Source organism: Amphiura filiformis, chromosome 10 (genome assembly GCF_039555335.1).
Source record: "Amphiura filiformis chromosome 10, Afil_fr2py, whole genome shotgun sequence".
NCBI classification, from domain to species: Eukaryota; Metazoa; Echinodermata; class Ophiuroidea; order Amphilepidida; family Amphiuridae; genus Amphiura; species Amphiura filiformis.
This window is the reverse complement of record NC_092637.1, coordinates 53645856-53660375: the sequence shown is the minus strand read 5'-3', so window position 1 is coordinate 53660375 and position 14520 is coordinate 53645856. Positions and strand designations below refer to the sequence as shown.

Here is a 14520-nt window from a genome sequence, read left to right as displayed (position 1 = left end):
GGGCATGCACCTTACAAAGACATTCATTTCAACCACCGAGCCAATGATAGAGGCTTTCAGTGTGATGTCATTTTCAGCCATCTTGTAGGTAAATCAACATAAAAATACCTTCATTCAAGTATAAAAGAAATCACATGATAACCTAGAAGTTTACACAGATTCGCACCAATGACAATAGCAGGGAATGCAACTGTATTGATTCACCAACAAGATGATGAAAGGCTGACAACCTCTTTTATTCTCTGTAGAAGTGATGTAATAATCAGATTAACTACCATAGCAATAAGTGAAAACAATTTTTGATTATAGTGCGCTGCACTCATTCACGCGGTACATCTGCATTGAACCATATCATGCTGATCACTCGCACCTGTAAGATTAGTAACTTTGAAAAGAGTGGTATTGTATTCAATCTATGATTGCAGACATACACAGGTGATTCATGTAACCGGCTTGTAGTGCAGCGCGATATATCCAAAATTGTATTCATCGATTGCTATGGTAGTTAATCCGATTATAACGTCTTTTCGACAGCGAATAGGAAGCTAATCCAAGTGTAAATTGCAACTATAGATGAGAAAATACTGAATATCAGAGATTATCCAATGTGCTATAAACCCAATCGGGCATTTCTGATGGAGTCTTTTCAACTTCTGTCGTTGCATCTAATTCATCACCTAAACTTGATGAATAACTGCCATCGCTGTAATTTTCCTCAAATGCTGGATTGTTCTGTAATTGCATATCCCCGGCAGATCCCCGGTCTGAGTCTGTGAGCACGGAGCCGGTGTCACCATCTGGACATGTTTGTATACTTGATTCACTGGCCTGCTCCTCTAGTGGTTTTTTAGGTGGTTGGTCTGTGATACCGCTGTCTAAGCTGGCACTCTTGGTCAATCTATATACAGGGGAAAATTATGAGATATTTAAAAAAAACCTGCCAAACTATTTTTTTTTGAATAAAAAATAAACAATTTGAAAAAAATATGCAAAAATTATTTAAAAACATTTTTTTTTTGAAAAAACAAACAAACCCAAAACTCATTATTATAATAACAAATAATGTTAATTTAGACTATATTCAAGTTCTTCCAATGATATTTAGGCAGTACAAGTTTTTGTACAAATGCTTCAAAATGATTATAAATAAACTCATAAGAAAATTTTATTGACTGTATCAACCGGATACATCAAGCCTTGCCATCTAGCTAATCGAAGTTTAGCTAGTCTATTCTCAACATGAAAATAAAGAGAGCCTGTACAGAGTAATAGGAGTGTCATTTGATGTAATGAGGTGATGCATCATGTTGCAAAGGATTCTGGGAAGGGTATGGTATCTTCTCTGACAGAACATAAAATATCTGATTTTATATCCTTCATTCATAGATTCTTGTTCATTGATTGGTTAAAAGTGTGTCACGTGATCAAAAATAAACACACTATTCTGTGAGGAAGTGCATAAAAGTACTATTTACGTCCGTAAATAGTACCTTCAAGCCGTAAATAGTACTTCTGGATATTTACTATTTACGGATAGCAGCATACCCACGTCGCAGTCCATAAAGCATACCAATAACATTGAACGTCGACATTGACTATGAGAGTATTTTGTCACTGCCGAGAAACGACAACACAAAAATGGCGAAATATAAATCAAGCTGGAGTGGGCTGCTACTGCTGAAGAAGATCACGATTTCAGCTATTTAATTTGAATTGTTACCAGTTCTAGCGCAGGAATGTGTTTTAGACCAACACAGTCAGATTCAGAGCAATACTGACATGGTAAGCTTTTAAAAAACAAACACTGACAGTGCGAGACTAGTCTTGAACCGCCGGCCTATAGTGCCGTGCGTACGGAGGCCTATCCCGATGCATGATGGCCTTCAAGTTTAGGCCTACATATAAATCTTTTTACATGTACATCTTTTCACTAATCTTGGTACAAATAATCTATGAATGACATGAATGAAGGCAAAGTGGAATGAAGATACAACTTGAACAAATATACACTGATAATGAGTAAGCTTAAAAAACCATGAGAACATGAACATGCATGACGTTACAGTGGGAGTCTTTGGACCGCCTAAACCGCCTCACGATACCGTGCATAGGTCATACCTAGGCCTTTCTCGCAACATGGTGGAGTTTTCATGTAATCTTTTAACCAATCAATGAAAAAAAAATCTATGAATGAAGGATATAAAACAAATATATACTGCCATGAGAGGTCCCTCGCTGAGATTAATAGTACTATTTTCCTTCGGGGCTGCCCTCAGGAAAATAGTACTATTGATCTCACCTCGGGCCCCATAGTTTTAACCAGAACCTCTCATGGCAGTATATATTTGTATACTGTAAGCCTTGAATAGTGATGCTTACTTCATAGCAGCATGTCGTGGTGGGGGTGGGGTGGGCTTTCATTTCCCCCTCCCCTCAACCCCCTCCCCTCAACCTCCCCTGAGTAGTGATATACTTACTTTGTAGCAGCATTACGTGGTGCGGGTGTGGGTGGGGTGGGCTTTCATTTCCCCTGTCCCCTTCAACCCCCCTAAACCTCCCCTGAGTAGTGATATACTTACTTCATAGCATAGCAGCATTACATGGTGCGGGTGTGGGTGAGGTGTGCTTTCATTCTCCCTGTCCCCCTCCCTCCTCAACCTCCCCAGTAAGTGGTATACTTACTTTATAGCAGCATTACGTGGTGCGGGTGTGGGTGAAGTGGGCTTTCATTCTCCTGCCCCTCCCAATCAACCCCTCCCCTCAACCTCCCCTGAGTAGTGATATACTTACTTTGTAGCAGCATTGCGTGGTGCGGGTGTGGGTGGGGTGGGCTTTCGCTTTCTTTCCTTGCAAGATTCCCCTGCTGGAATGTTAGCTTGTTTAGCTGTGAGATGTTAAAGAGTTAATGCCAAGGAATGAGTACCATGATAAAAATGAGTGTGACCCCTGGGATGTCACTCCAATATAAAAAAGTGCTGTGCATGCTAGTTAATTCAAATGGCATAAAAGGGTTGGATTAAGAGCATATATGATGCGATCAAGCAAAATTGACCCCAGCCTACTTCAGACCGGTTCTGTTTGATTGCATCACATATAATGATGTTGATTTTTTGGTAATTAGGGGTTCATTTTCAGCTATATTATCTGTTAAACTGAAGCTTTGGCAGTTAGGTTATTTATTTAAGGTATTAAAATGTTTACAGTTTATGCCACTTCAAGTAGCAAATTTGCTACCATCAGCTATGCAACTCAATTAAATAGCATACCACTTTTATTGGAGTGACTCCCCCGGGTGTAAATGCAGGAATCACTATGGACCACAATGGCCTCATCCCAATGCCATAATTCAATAACCTCAATTAAACAGTCATAGAGCAAAATTTGACCTCATGTTGCTGGGTATGAGTTTGTGTACCCAAATATTCAAAGGTCATTCAATGAATGTGCAACTGTATTGGGGTTAAAGAACTGTGCCCTGATAGTTGAGGATGTTGTGGATCCTAGTGAATTGATAAAGGTGAATTCAACTTCTTCCATCTTTGTACACAAATGGAGGAAAATTTTTTATTCACAAATACCATGGTATAATTGAAGACTGAATTAAAAAGACTAGTTTGCATATCACGTCCTGTCAACTAGACCAAAAATGCTGTATTGTGCAGATCAGCGTCCAATCACGTCGTGCCTTTGCCCTGACGTCAGACGCAAACTAGTCTTTTTAATTCGGTCTTCACTTATAAGCATGAGTGTGACATGATTCAACAAACTGTGGATGAGGGTTAGCAGTGATATTCCCTGAATTTGCTCCAATATGAGCCAACTAGATGTGTTTCTACTGGAACAAATTGGGCTATGCCAGTTGAAATCCATACACCCCCCACAGGGAGTGTGAATTTCAAATGGGGTTACCTGAATGGATGATTCCATTTGAAATCTACACCCCTGTGTGGAAGGTTTTGCTCATGTCTTCTATAAGGGGTGTATGGATCTTAACTGGAATTGCCCAGTCCCCATCACCATTTTCAGGCATTTTGGTATAATTTCTCTCCAAAATCTGGAAAAGTGATTTTGTAATTTTTAGCTAAATTTACGGTATTTTGAAAACAATTAATCAAAAATTGGTACATTTTTGGGTCCATTTTTTTCATCAAATTTGGTAATATTTTTGGGTATGTTTTCAGAATCAAGGCCGCACATACCCAATCCAATATCATGAAACCCCAGGCCCATCACCCAGTGGATACCAAATAAAAACATGTTAATTGTCCTCATTTTGTTGAATCAGATCACACTGTATTAATGATTGCATGAGTGTTTCTAGAGCCACCATATCATAAATCGTCAGCCTGCTACGCTAATTGCTCAAGTTATTTTTTGTAATTTTGAGAACAAAGAACAAAATGTGGTTCAAAAATGCATCAGTTACGTAATCACCCTAATTATATTGGATTATTCCCTTTCATTTGTATCATTATTATTTGTTCTTATGCAAAGATTGGCGAATAAACATGTTTAAATGCATGCTTGAACCATATTTTGTACTTTGTTCTGAAAATTACAAAAAGTGACTTAGGCAATTAGCGTAGCAGGTTGACGAAATGTCATGTCAGTGCAAGAGAGTCATGTACTTTATATCAGCTATTTTCTATAGTGTTATTCACCATTTTGCAGTAAATATATGAATGAGATGCATTTTGATAAAATACCGTAAAGATTGGCCTATAGCGCTATGGGCTCCGTTGACATTAGTAGAATTTTAGGCACAACCTAAAAGTGCCCTCCCCTATATCCCTGTCGTAGTGCACGTTAGAATATGTGTACATCCATATCAAAACGATGCACTTGTCGGCTACTATGTGTCTCATTTCGCAAAATAGCTAGGAATAAATACCAAATTCATCTCAAGTGGAGGTCACTTCAAATCATCCCCAAGTCACATGGTTTAGGAATATGTTCCTGTATTCCTAAATCAAGTGACTTCGGTATGATTTGAGGTGATCTCCAGTTGAGATGAGTCTTGTATTTATTCCTAACTATTATGTAAAATGAGATACATGTAGCAGCCGACAAGTGCATCGTTTTGATATGGATGTGCACATATGATTGTTGCTACGTTAACTGGCTCATGCTTTCTTTGTTACAAACCACTGATCGAAATGATCACAACACAAAGCCTATGGCATATCAAAATTCGGAACAGGTGTATGGGCCCAGACTTGAACCAGTGACCAATGGATAGTAACGTGCACTAACGGATATTCCCACCAGCAAAAGGACACTGAACCTTAATTCTTGTTTGGATTGAGAAGGGAGCTCTCTATTTGCACATGAAATTTACCCCAAGGCAAAGGAGCCCAATGTGCCATTAGGCAAATCTTTACTGTAAGATGAGGTTAACTATCACTGATAAGGCAAAAAAGGTATGTCTCAAAGCTTGCCAAGATTTTAACCCCTGAGCACTACCTGCCGATCTAACATTGCATCCGATTAGTCAATGACATAATATCATCTCTTAAATCACCAATCAGAATGGAGTTTTTTCAAATAATTCAGCCTTAAACAAAGTGTGCATTTTCACTGACCTTTTGGATTCTTAGAATCTACTTGTTCTGATCGCATTCTTCGTTGTCGCATGATGCGTTGAAATTCATCCATTCCTTCCTCCTCGTCATCGTCTTTGGAGCCTTCATCTATGGGGTCTCTTGTCTTTTTTAATTTAGTCTGAAAAACAGAATTTCAAGAAAATGTAGCAGAACACTTGGGATATCACTGTGATCAGGGCATATTGCTGAAGATAATCCAAGTATAAACTGTCTTCAAAGCAACAATAGTTTTTAACTGGTAAAAAATCATTAACATTGCTCTCTCTTGGCAGAATAAAAACGACACAAAAGCATGATAGCTACTCATGCTCAGTGATGATCCCCTGAAGCTCTACACATGTTAAACAGGGATAGTATATAATAAACTGTTATTTGTCACTCTGCAGGGTTGCTAAAAAATTTCAGCACAAATCGCAGGTCAAATAAATGAAGAGTCACTCAATTTTTCTCTTATACCTTTGGTTTTTATGGGACAAGTCACAGGAGTCAATGTTGCACAATTTTTTGTTTGGTTGAGACAGGATATGGTTAGAAGTTGAGTGGGAAAATCTTCAAAAGTCGCCCAATTGGGCTACAAACTTGCAGGTTTGGCAACCATGTCACTATGACATCTTTTTATAAAAGAGATAATTGGTCACTCTGGTGATTATAGCATGAAATCAACCAATCAGGAACACTGTTACTACTTACCACCATGCCATTTAGTTGTGTCATTGCTGGCGTTTTCTTGATGGAACCTAAACGCTGTTTTCTTGATCCACGATTTAATAATGTCTTTTCCTGGAGGTTAAAACAAGAGAAAGATTTGAGATAAGTAATCATTGCAATCTTATTGACTCATTCCTGATGACTTTATTCTTTCTTTTTTTTAAACCATTTCTGCTCTTGCTACTGGTCATCTAAAAGAAAAGTATTGTTCAGGATATTGGAGCGATTGCTGAATAAGGTGCAACTGTATTAGTCTTATTACAAGACTGCCCTACCTCAACTCTAAACCCTAACCCTAAACTCCGTAAATGAGGACTGTACTAAAGTCTAGCAAGTTGCACACTATTCGATAATCGTACCAGGATATCTATTGTGCATAGATAGTAAGAACCGGGTTGCCAAAAGATTTCAGCCCGAATCGCGGGTCAAATAATCGAAAAGTCACCCAATTTTTCTCTTTAACATTGGTTTCTATGGGGCATGAAACTATCGGAAATCGCGGGAACCAATGTTGAAAAGTCGCCCAAATTATTTCTTAACCATTGGTTTCTATGGGATAGGAAATTGTCAAAAATCGCGGGAAAAATATTTAAAAGTCGCCCAATTGGGCTACCAAATCGCTGGTTTGGCAACCCTGAGTAAGAACATCACTGCAATGGGCTGTTCCAGTTGAAATTCATACACCCCTATGGAACACATGCCCTTAATCTCCCACACAGGAGGGTGAATATCAAATTGGGTTACCTGAATAGGTGAGTCCATATGAAATATATACCCCCTGGGTGGAAGAATAAAGTTATGTCTTTCATAGGGGTGTATGAGTTTAAACAGGAACAGCCAAGCACTTCCGTACCTTGTGGAGACTGAACCTTGGTGTAAATTAGGGAACGAACCAAAAGTTCGATGATGTCCTATAAAAGAAAGTTCTTTGGGGGAGTCAAAATGTCCAATTACGATTGTAAAAGACTGACCTTTTGGGGTCGGATTTTTCAGTATTTCACACTTACGTTGCAGGGAAGGACGTGGGGGGGGGTCAGCCTTACAGGACATCATTCAACTTTTGGTATGTTCCCTTAAACAGTATTATCTAGGAAAGGTTATAAATCTGGAAATAAATCTACATGATACAGTTGCATCCGGTACCTTCTGACTTCATCAGAGGCATCCGATTAGTTAAGTGACAAACAGATGCCTGGTGAAGTCAAGAGGTACTGGACTTGCAACTGCCAGGAGCTCCTGATCAGATGTAGCCATCGCGGCCTCGCAGTTACCCAGAAAGGATACACAGAGAACCCAAGCAAAAACCAGTGCTAGCCTCTGGTATAAATTAGCCCCATGAAAGTCCCAGTCCTCTAGAAGCCCCGCTCACAACGTGTCAGTGGCAACCTTCAAAGGCTATACAGACTAGTGTCAGACATGCATGGCATTTGAAAGTTTTTTCTTTTATATTGGGTGAAAAAAATATATGTCAGCTTTGGCGCAAATCTAAACTGTTAGCAGCACATATAAGTAGCAAATTTATTTCCAGTTTGCGATTTAACCTTCCCTAGAGAATGAAATCATTTATGAAAAGTGAGACATGTAAATAACAGGAGCAATTATTGGATAGCAATTATTAATATAGGATAATGCGTTATTCCACTTGAAATTCACACTCACCCTGTGGAAGATTTAGCTAAAGTCTTCCATATAGAGAGCATTTTCTGTCTGCCCACTGAAGGAGGAGGCACCCAGTCTGTGGCAATTTGTGACATTTACCGTAAAATGGGGGTAACTTCGGTCAGCGGGGTAACTTTGGTCGGTCGAATATATTTTTTTAAATGGTCATATTTTCGTACAGCAATATTTTTTTTAGTAATATTTGGTATGAATTTGTTAAGAAATATATTTGGAAGAAATACTAGTCGCTCATGTCCAATTTCTTGAAATTTCTTAAAAAAAAAATCAGAATTTTGACCAAAAATGAGCATTTTTTACATTTTTTCAGAAAAAATAAAATCGATATTTGTGAGCAAGGACGTGTGCTTGATTAATTTCACAAGGGGTCAAATGTCACAAAAAATAACAACTTGCCCATATACAGCGAAGATCAATTTTTTTGATTTTTTTTCCTTCATGGAATGTAATACTCTGTCTGACCAAAGTTGCCCCAAATACGGGGTAACTTTGGTCAGGCTATTTTCAACCCCTAAGGCACCCTTACAAAATTATTAAAAAACCTTTTTCAACTTCAAGGTGTAGAAGGGAACCCTGATGTCATAAAAAAGAGATAATTAGAAATGTAATGGGTTTTGTTTAGAAGCAGTGATTTAAAAACTCTGAAAAGTGCCCAAAGTTACCCCATTTTACGGTACCAGGTTGGGTATCACAGGACGGGGGAGAAAAATAGTGAGAAAACACTGCCCAGGCAGGCATGAAGTTATGATAGGATGGAGGGAAGGGTAAAAATAGGAGGAAGAAGAAAAACTCCACGAAGCGCACCCCAGGATAGAACCTGGGATTACCACAGCCAGTTTGATGCAACTCCAACATTTTGTTTGATGTTTAGCCAAGCCAAGGATCCGGGGCTATTCCAGTCGAAATCCATACACCTCATATGAAAGACTTGACCTTAATCTCCCACACAGGGGGTGATAATTTCAAATGGAATCATCCATTTATGTAACCCCATTTGAAATTCCCAGTCCCTGTGTGGGAGGAGATTAAGGCAATGTCTTCTATAGGGGGTGTATGGATTTCAACTGGAATAACCCATTCTTTTTGTGACCTTTAACATGACATATCTATATAAATAAAAGGAAGTCACTAAATCTTGTTCGCGAATAAACTCACAGATGATTTCACTTTCAGCTCTGATTTATTCGTACATTGATCGGGTACATATTGCCATTAAACCATCTGACGCTCATTTTTGCAAAACTATTCAATCACTATGGAAATAACAAAAAAAATGGTCGGTTGCTAGGCCGTTGAGGTCAATAACCTTACGGCTCAGGTCATGACCAAAAACGCGTCAATTAGTGGCGAGTCACGCACCCTGACACGTACTGCGTCTGGGTTTATAGGTCGCACGCCGCAGAGGGTTGTCTGATGGTCTGAGGAGGGCACGAGGGGGGTGGTGTCCACTCAGAATTGAACACTTGATCAAAATAAAGGCCTAGGCCTAATTGAAGCCATTTCGGGACCATTTTTGTTTTGTCATTGCTTTAAAGTGTACAGGTGTCCAAAACAGAAGCCAAAACGGACACTTCTTTATACGCAGCGGGTATCAAAGGGGGGGCTGAGTATTTGAAAAAAAAATCAAAATAAAGGCTCAATTGAAGCACCGTTTTGACACTAATGTTGTTATCATCGTTTAAAACGTAAGTGTACAGCTGTCCGAAGCAGAAGCAAAACGGACACTTCTTAATACCCAGGGGTGTGGCCCCTGAGTAGGCCCTATTTGAAAAAAATTCAAAATAAAGACCAAATTGAAGCTATTTCGCGACCAGTTTGACACTATAATAGTTGTTATCGGATGTCCAAAACAAGCTTCTTATCAATACGCGGAGGGAGGGTGTCTGATGGAGGGTGCGCCGGGGGGGGGGCACTCGAATATGAAAGTAACATACCTGTCCCTGCCAGAGTATGACACTAGGGGTCTATCGCAGGCGCTTATGGTCAAAAAGGGGGTCTTTCAGTGGGGGCCTCCAAGAAAAGGTGTGTGAACGCTAAAATTCCGTGCCATTAACCGTAAAATATAACTTTCTGGGCAACGCGTTTTTGAAAATTTGCCTTTTGAAACTGAAATTGCTACAAAAATGTTAAATTTGTTCACAATGTGCCAAGCGCCTAAAATATTTGCAGATTTGGTGTAAATTTCTATTTAAAAAAGGGGTCATTGGGTGTAAGCTGGTGAAAAAAGGGGTCATTGGGTGACAGATTTGCAAAATAAGTCTGAGGGATTGAGTGAGTATAACAACATTATCACAGATCTGGATATTTACTTAAATAAAAGTTTAGCTTCTTATATGACAGGAGCTAACATGATTATCAACATCTGATTTATTACTGGATGAATAATCTACACCAAGACAGCATGATTATCATCACCGTTTACTCCCGTTTACTAACCGCTCCCGTTTACTCAACTAGCGGGGACCCGCGCGAAGCGCGGGTCTCCCGCTAGTGATTATATTATTTATGTTAGTAATGGATTAGATTAATTAGATAAATGAATGGCATGGTAAAAGGGTGCCCTAATATAGTAAAAGGGTATCCTAATATAGCATTTTGTTATTCTTTTTGTAAGGTGAAAATGCACACTTTGTTTAAGGCTGAGGTAACGTAATGAGCTATTCCATTTGAAATCCACACTCCCCCTGTGGAAGATTTAGCTAAAATATGGGTTTCAAAATAACAGATAATTGCGTAATTTCCATTTGAAATACTCCTCCAAATATAGAAGATATTATGAGCCAAAGCCATATACAAGGGGAGTATGGGTTTCAAAATGAAGATAAAGAACCTAAGCCAATTCTGTTTGAAAAACATACTCCCCCATGGAAGACTGTTCTTAAATCTTCCAAAGAAGAGTGTAAATTTCAAATAGAATAGCCCATTACGTTACCTCAGCCTTAAAAGTTTGTGCATTTTCACTTTACAATATGATGTGATCTGTTTATTTAGTTGACCTTGGAGACAGGTTGCCATAATGTGTGTGTGTGGGTGGGGGTTGTTGGGGAAGTGTTCACTCACATCCTAAAATGGTACCCATGATTTGTTACAGTTTTCAGTGGAGGCAAATTTCACCCCTTATCGGCGCAAGATATTAGAAAATTTTCTTTGTTTTGGTTTATTGCTTGTGTACCTGAGTACAGGCCCGTGCATTTAGGAGGGTGCGAAGTGCGACGCACCCCCAAATTTGGAAAAGTATACAAAAGTCCAAAAATTTCAGAATTTTGAAAGCGTAGTGAGCCAAAAAATCAGGGTTTTAGGCTTTTTGGACAAAAAAGGTCCAAATTTTAGGAAGAATGTCCACTTTTCACAAAATTTGGAAAAAAAGGTCCACTTTTTCAAAATCAGCACCCCCCCAAATGAAATCCTGCGTTCGGGCCTGCCTGAGTACCATCTCCAGAATCATCACTGTTAATAAGTGACCCTTAACATCGAAGACTGGTCAAAATTACAATCCTAAACGTTGAAGATTGCCCTTTAAAAGTATTAAATTAGACCCTTTTTGATGCTTTTTGTGCTGAGCATGCGTACCAAATAATATCCCAAGTGAACCCCCGGGGTGTGCATACGTGTTAGTGATCTGTATTATGCATTGTGTCTATAACTATACATGCTGCATGCCTATGTAATGCTCATGCTGATAAAGTTGAAGAAATAATTTGCTGTAGAAGTGATGATGTAATAACAGGATTAACTACCATAGCAATATTTAATTTTTGAATATATCACCCTGCACTACAAGCAGGTTGCACTTATCACTTGCGTATGTCTGCAATCATAGATTGAATACAATACCGCACCTTTCAAAGATACTAATCTTACAGGTGCAAGTCAGCAGGATGTGAATATTCTATAGAATTATGTTCCAGGTCTTTATCCCTGTTCTTTGACTTATATGATTCAATGTAGAGGTACAGCGTGAACGTACTAGTGCAGTGCGATATATTTCAAAATTGTTTAAACCTATTGCTATGATAGTTAATCCAGTTACATTATCACTTCTTCGGAGAATTATTTCTTAAACAAGAAATGTCACTTCTTTGTATTAAAAAAAAATGACGTTTGAATTTTTGTACTTTTACAAATTTTATGAATTAATATCAAACCATAAAATTGTAAATGAATCCGGAAAAAACAATATTATTAAGCCCCATTGCTCTATAGCATGACACATTATTGTGTTCAGTCACAATGGCTAATTATGTGAAAAAGAGGCTGTTTTAAAAGTTGCACCTGCGTTACATGAATAGGCTTGGCCTAATGTATTGTTTGAGAGTTGATGCCTATGGACTCAGATGCAACTTTTAAAACTGCATATTTTCCTACATAGCGAGCCATTGTGATCAACCGAACACAAAGTGTTGGGGGGAACTTATTATTTGTGGATCCTATATTAAAAGCATATATATATATACGTGTCTCTATGAGTGTTAGATTGGAGTGAGCATGTGGCTTTTCTACAGTGTGATCTTCAAGTACACGTACCCAGTACAAGATCCTTTTGTATGTGCTAAGTAGGGGAGAGCGGGGAGTATTCGCACGGTGGGCGAACCTGCCCCTAGGGCAAACACTCCCCTACATACTCTAAATAGTTGATGCAGAATAATCATGCAACAAGCATTCACTTGTCATTCTACTTCAATTCATTTTTTGTCTTCTAATGAATCTTTCTTGATAATGAATTATATTTTGATGTCAAATATCTGTTGGATATATATTATCGATTTTACATGAACAAAATAAAACATGACTGAACATAGAATGGAAATAGATTAAATAACAGAGACATGTTGCATGGAATATTCGAAGTCGAATAAAAAGTATGCAGTGGACATTAGGCTTGTGTGGATTATGTATGAGCAATTGAGTCTCATTCAGAAATGTTCAGGGTTTCTCAGGGACTGCCTACTGAGGAGAGCAAGAGCAATCGCTCTAACTGCTCTCCTTAAATCTGTTATTGACAGATATTTATTCTCCTTGGTTGACAAGTTTCTCCTTATATTCTATTGTAAATCCCCTAAACAGCTCTCCTTGAAGGCTCCAGAAGAGCTATTTAATGCTCTCCTGCAAATTGCACAAGACAGTCCCTGCTTTGTGCAGATTTTAATGGAAAAGTTCAACTTATCATGCGGGTAAAAATTTCAATTTATCCTGCCGAAGATATAATTTACTACATGACTATATGTAGGTCATTTAAAATTTTATGTTCATTTTGTGGGAGCAGGTGATTATAAGTTGAGGCTTTCAACCCTCAATATAAAATATCCTTTTTGTAAGTATTGCCTCATTATTGTGTTAATGGTGAAAATAAACTATTCCAGTTGAAATCCATACACCCCCTATGGAAGACTTTACCTTAATATTCCACACAGGGAGTGTGAATTACAAATAGGGATTATCTGAATAGGTGATATCTATACCTTGTGTGGAAGATCAAGATCATGTGTTCCATAGGGGGTGTATGGATTTCAACTAGAATAGCCATTGCTTCATTGCGGTGTTAGTGAAATACTACACTCTAACAAATAAAGGTTTAGCCTAGATTAATTTATGTCCTCTATACTGAACCCTTCTCAAAAATGGTTCTATAAAGTGCCAAAGAGTTCTGTAAAGAACTATTTTCAGTTCCTTGGAGAACAAAGAACCTTTTTTTATAACCATTTTAATTGAGAGTTCCATATAGGGACAAAAAGCATTCTAAGTTGAAACCTCTCTTTTTTTAGTGCATACATTGCACAATATGTTAATTAGCTCATTGTTATGCAAATATGCTAATTACATCCTGGTTACCTCTTTGTTACCATCTGCATATTCTGCTTTCCACTGGAAATGAAACCATAACAAAATCACCATGGTTACCTAAGAAATCACCATGGTTACCTATGAAATCACCATGGTTACCATGATGATGGCGGCCATGATATTTTCGATTTCTGGTGAACATTTTGTTTTCAAATTATGAGCAAACTCATACCCAATACTCAACATTTTGGATGCTTAGACTTGTGCAAAGTCTTTGTGACAGCAAAATGTAAGAAACATGCAAAATTTGTAGATTTGAGGGAGGGTGGTAGCACCCTATGCCCCCTGCATTTCCCACTGGTGACATCCTGCATGGTCCTTTGCAGCATGGGTTCCTAAGTTTAATAATTAGAAATGGTATACTCTCTAAATTCCTAAGATGAAAAAGTTAAATTAGATTGTAGGGACAAATCCAAGCTAAGATTAAAAATTCTTAATCTAATAGATTAAAATTGAGCTAATTAGATTACCAGTTTTTAAACTAATCCATTAGATTCATTTAAAATTTTTTTTTACTTTGGATAAAAGTCTTGGATATTTTAATCCATGCTAAGTTTAAAAAACTTGCTTGCTAAGGTTGTAGGCACAAGAGGCATTTCCATCAGTCCTCCTGTTCCTAATCGCCTCTCTGTAGTTACCAACCCCCACGTTCACGAAGATTGCATGTCAATCGCGCACCACCTGTTATGGC

General features: G+C 38.3%; 1 protein-coding gene across 1 annotated transcript in view; it reads right to left on the bottom strand.

The window, feature by feature from the left end:
- Positions 1 to 207: 207 nt before the first annotated feature.
- The window catches only part of LOC140163025 (shootin-1-like), a 136447-nt gene continuing 122134 nt past the window's right edge, over positions 208 to 14520 (bottom strand). The window contains exons 12-16 of the mRNA XM_072186364.1: positions 13818 to 13850; positions 6294 to 6383; positions 5583 to 5721; positions 2791 to 2884; positions 208 to 898 (exon numbers count right to left, since the gene is read on the bottom strand). Of these exons, the coding sequence (XP_072042465.1) occupies positions 592 to 898; positions 2791 to 2884; positions 5583 to 5721; positions 6294 to 6383; positions 13818 to 13850 (663 nt within the window). The 3' untranslated portion in view covers positions 208 to 591. The remainder of the gene's footprint in view (positions 899 to 2790; positions 2885 to 5582; positions 5722 to 6293; positions 6384 to 13817; positions 13851 to 14520) is intronic.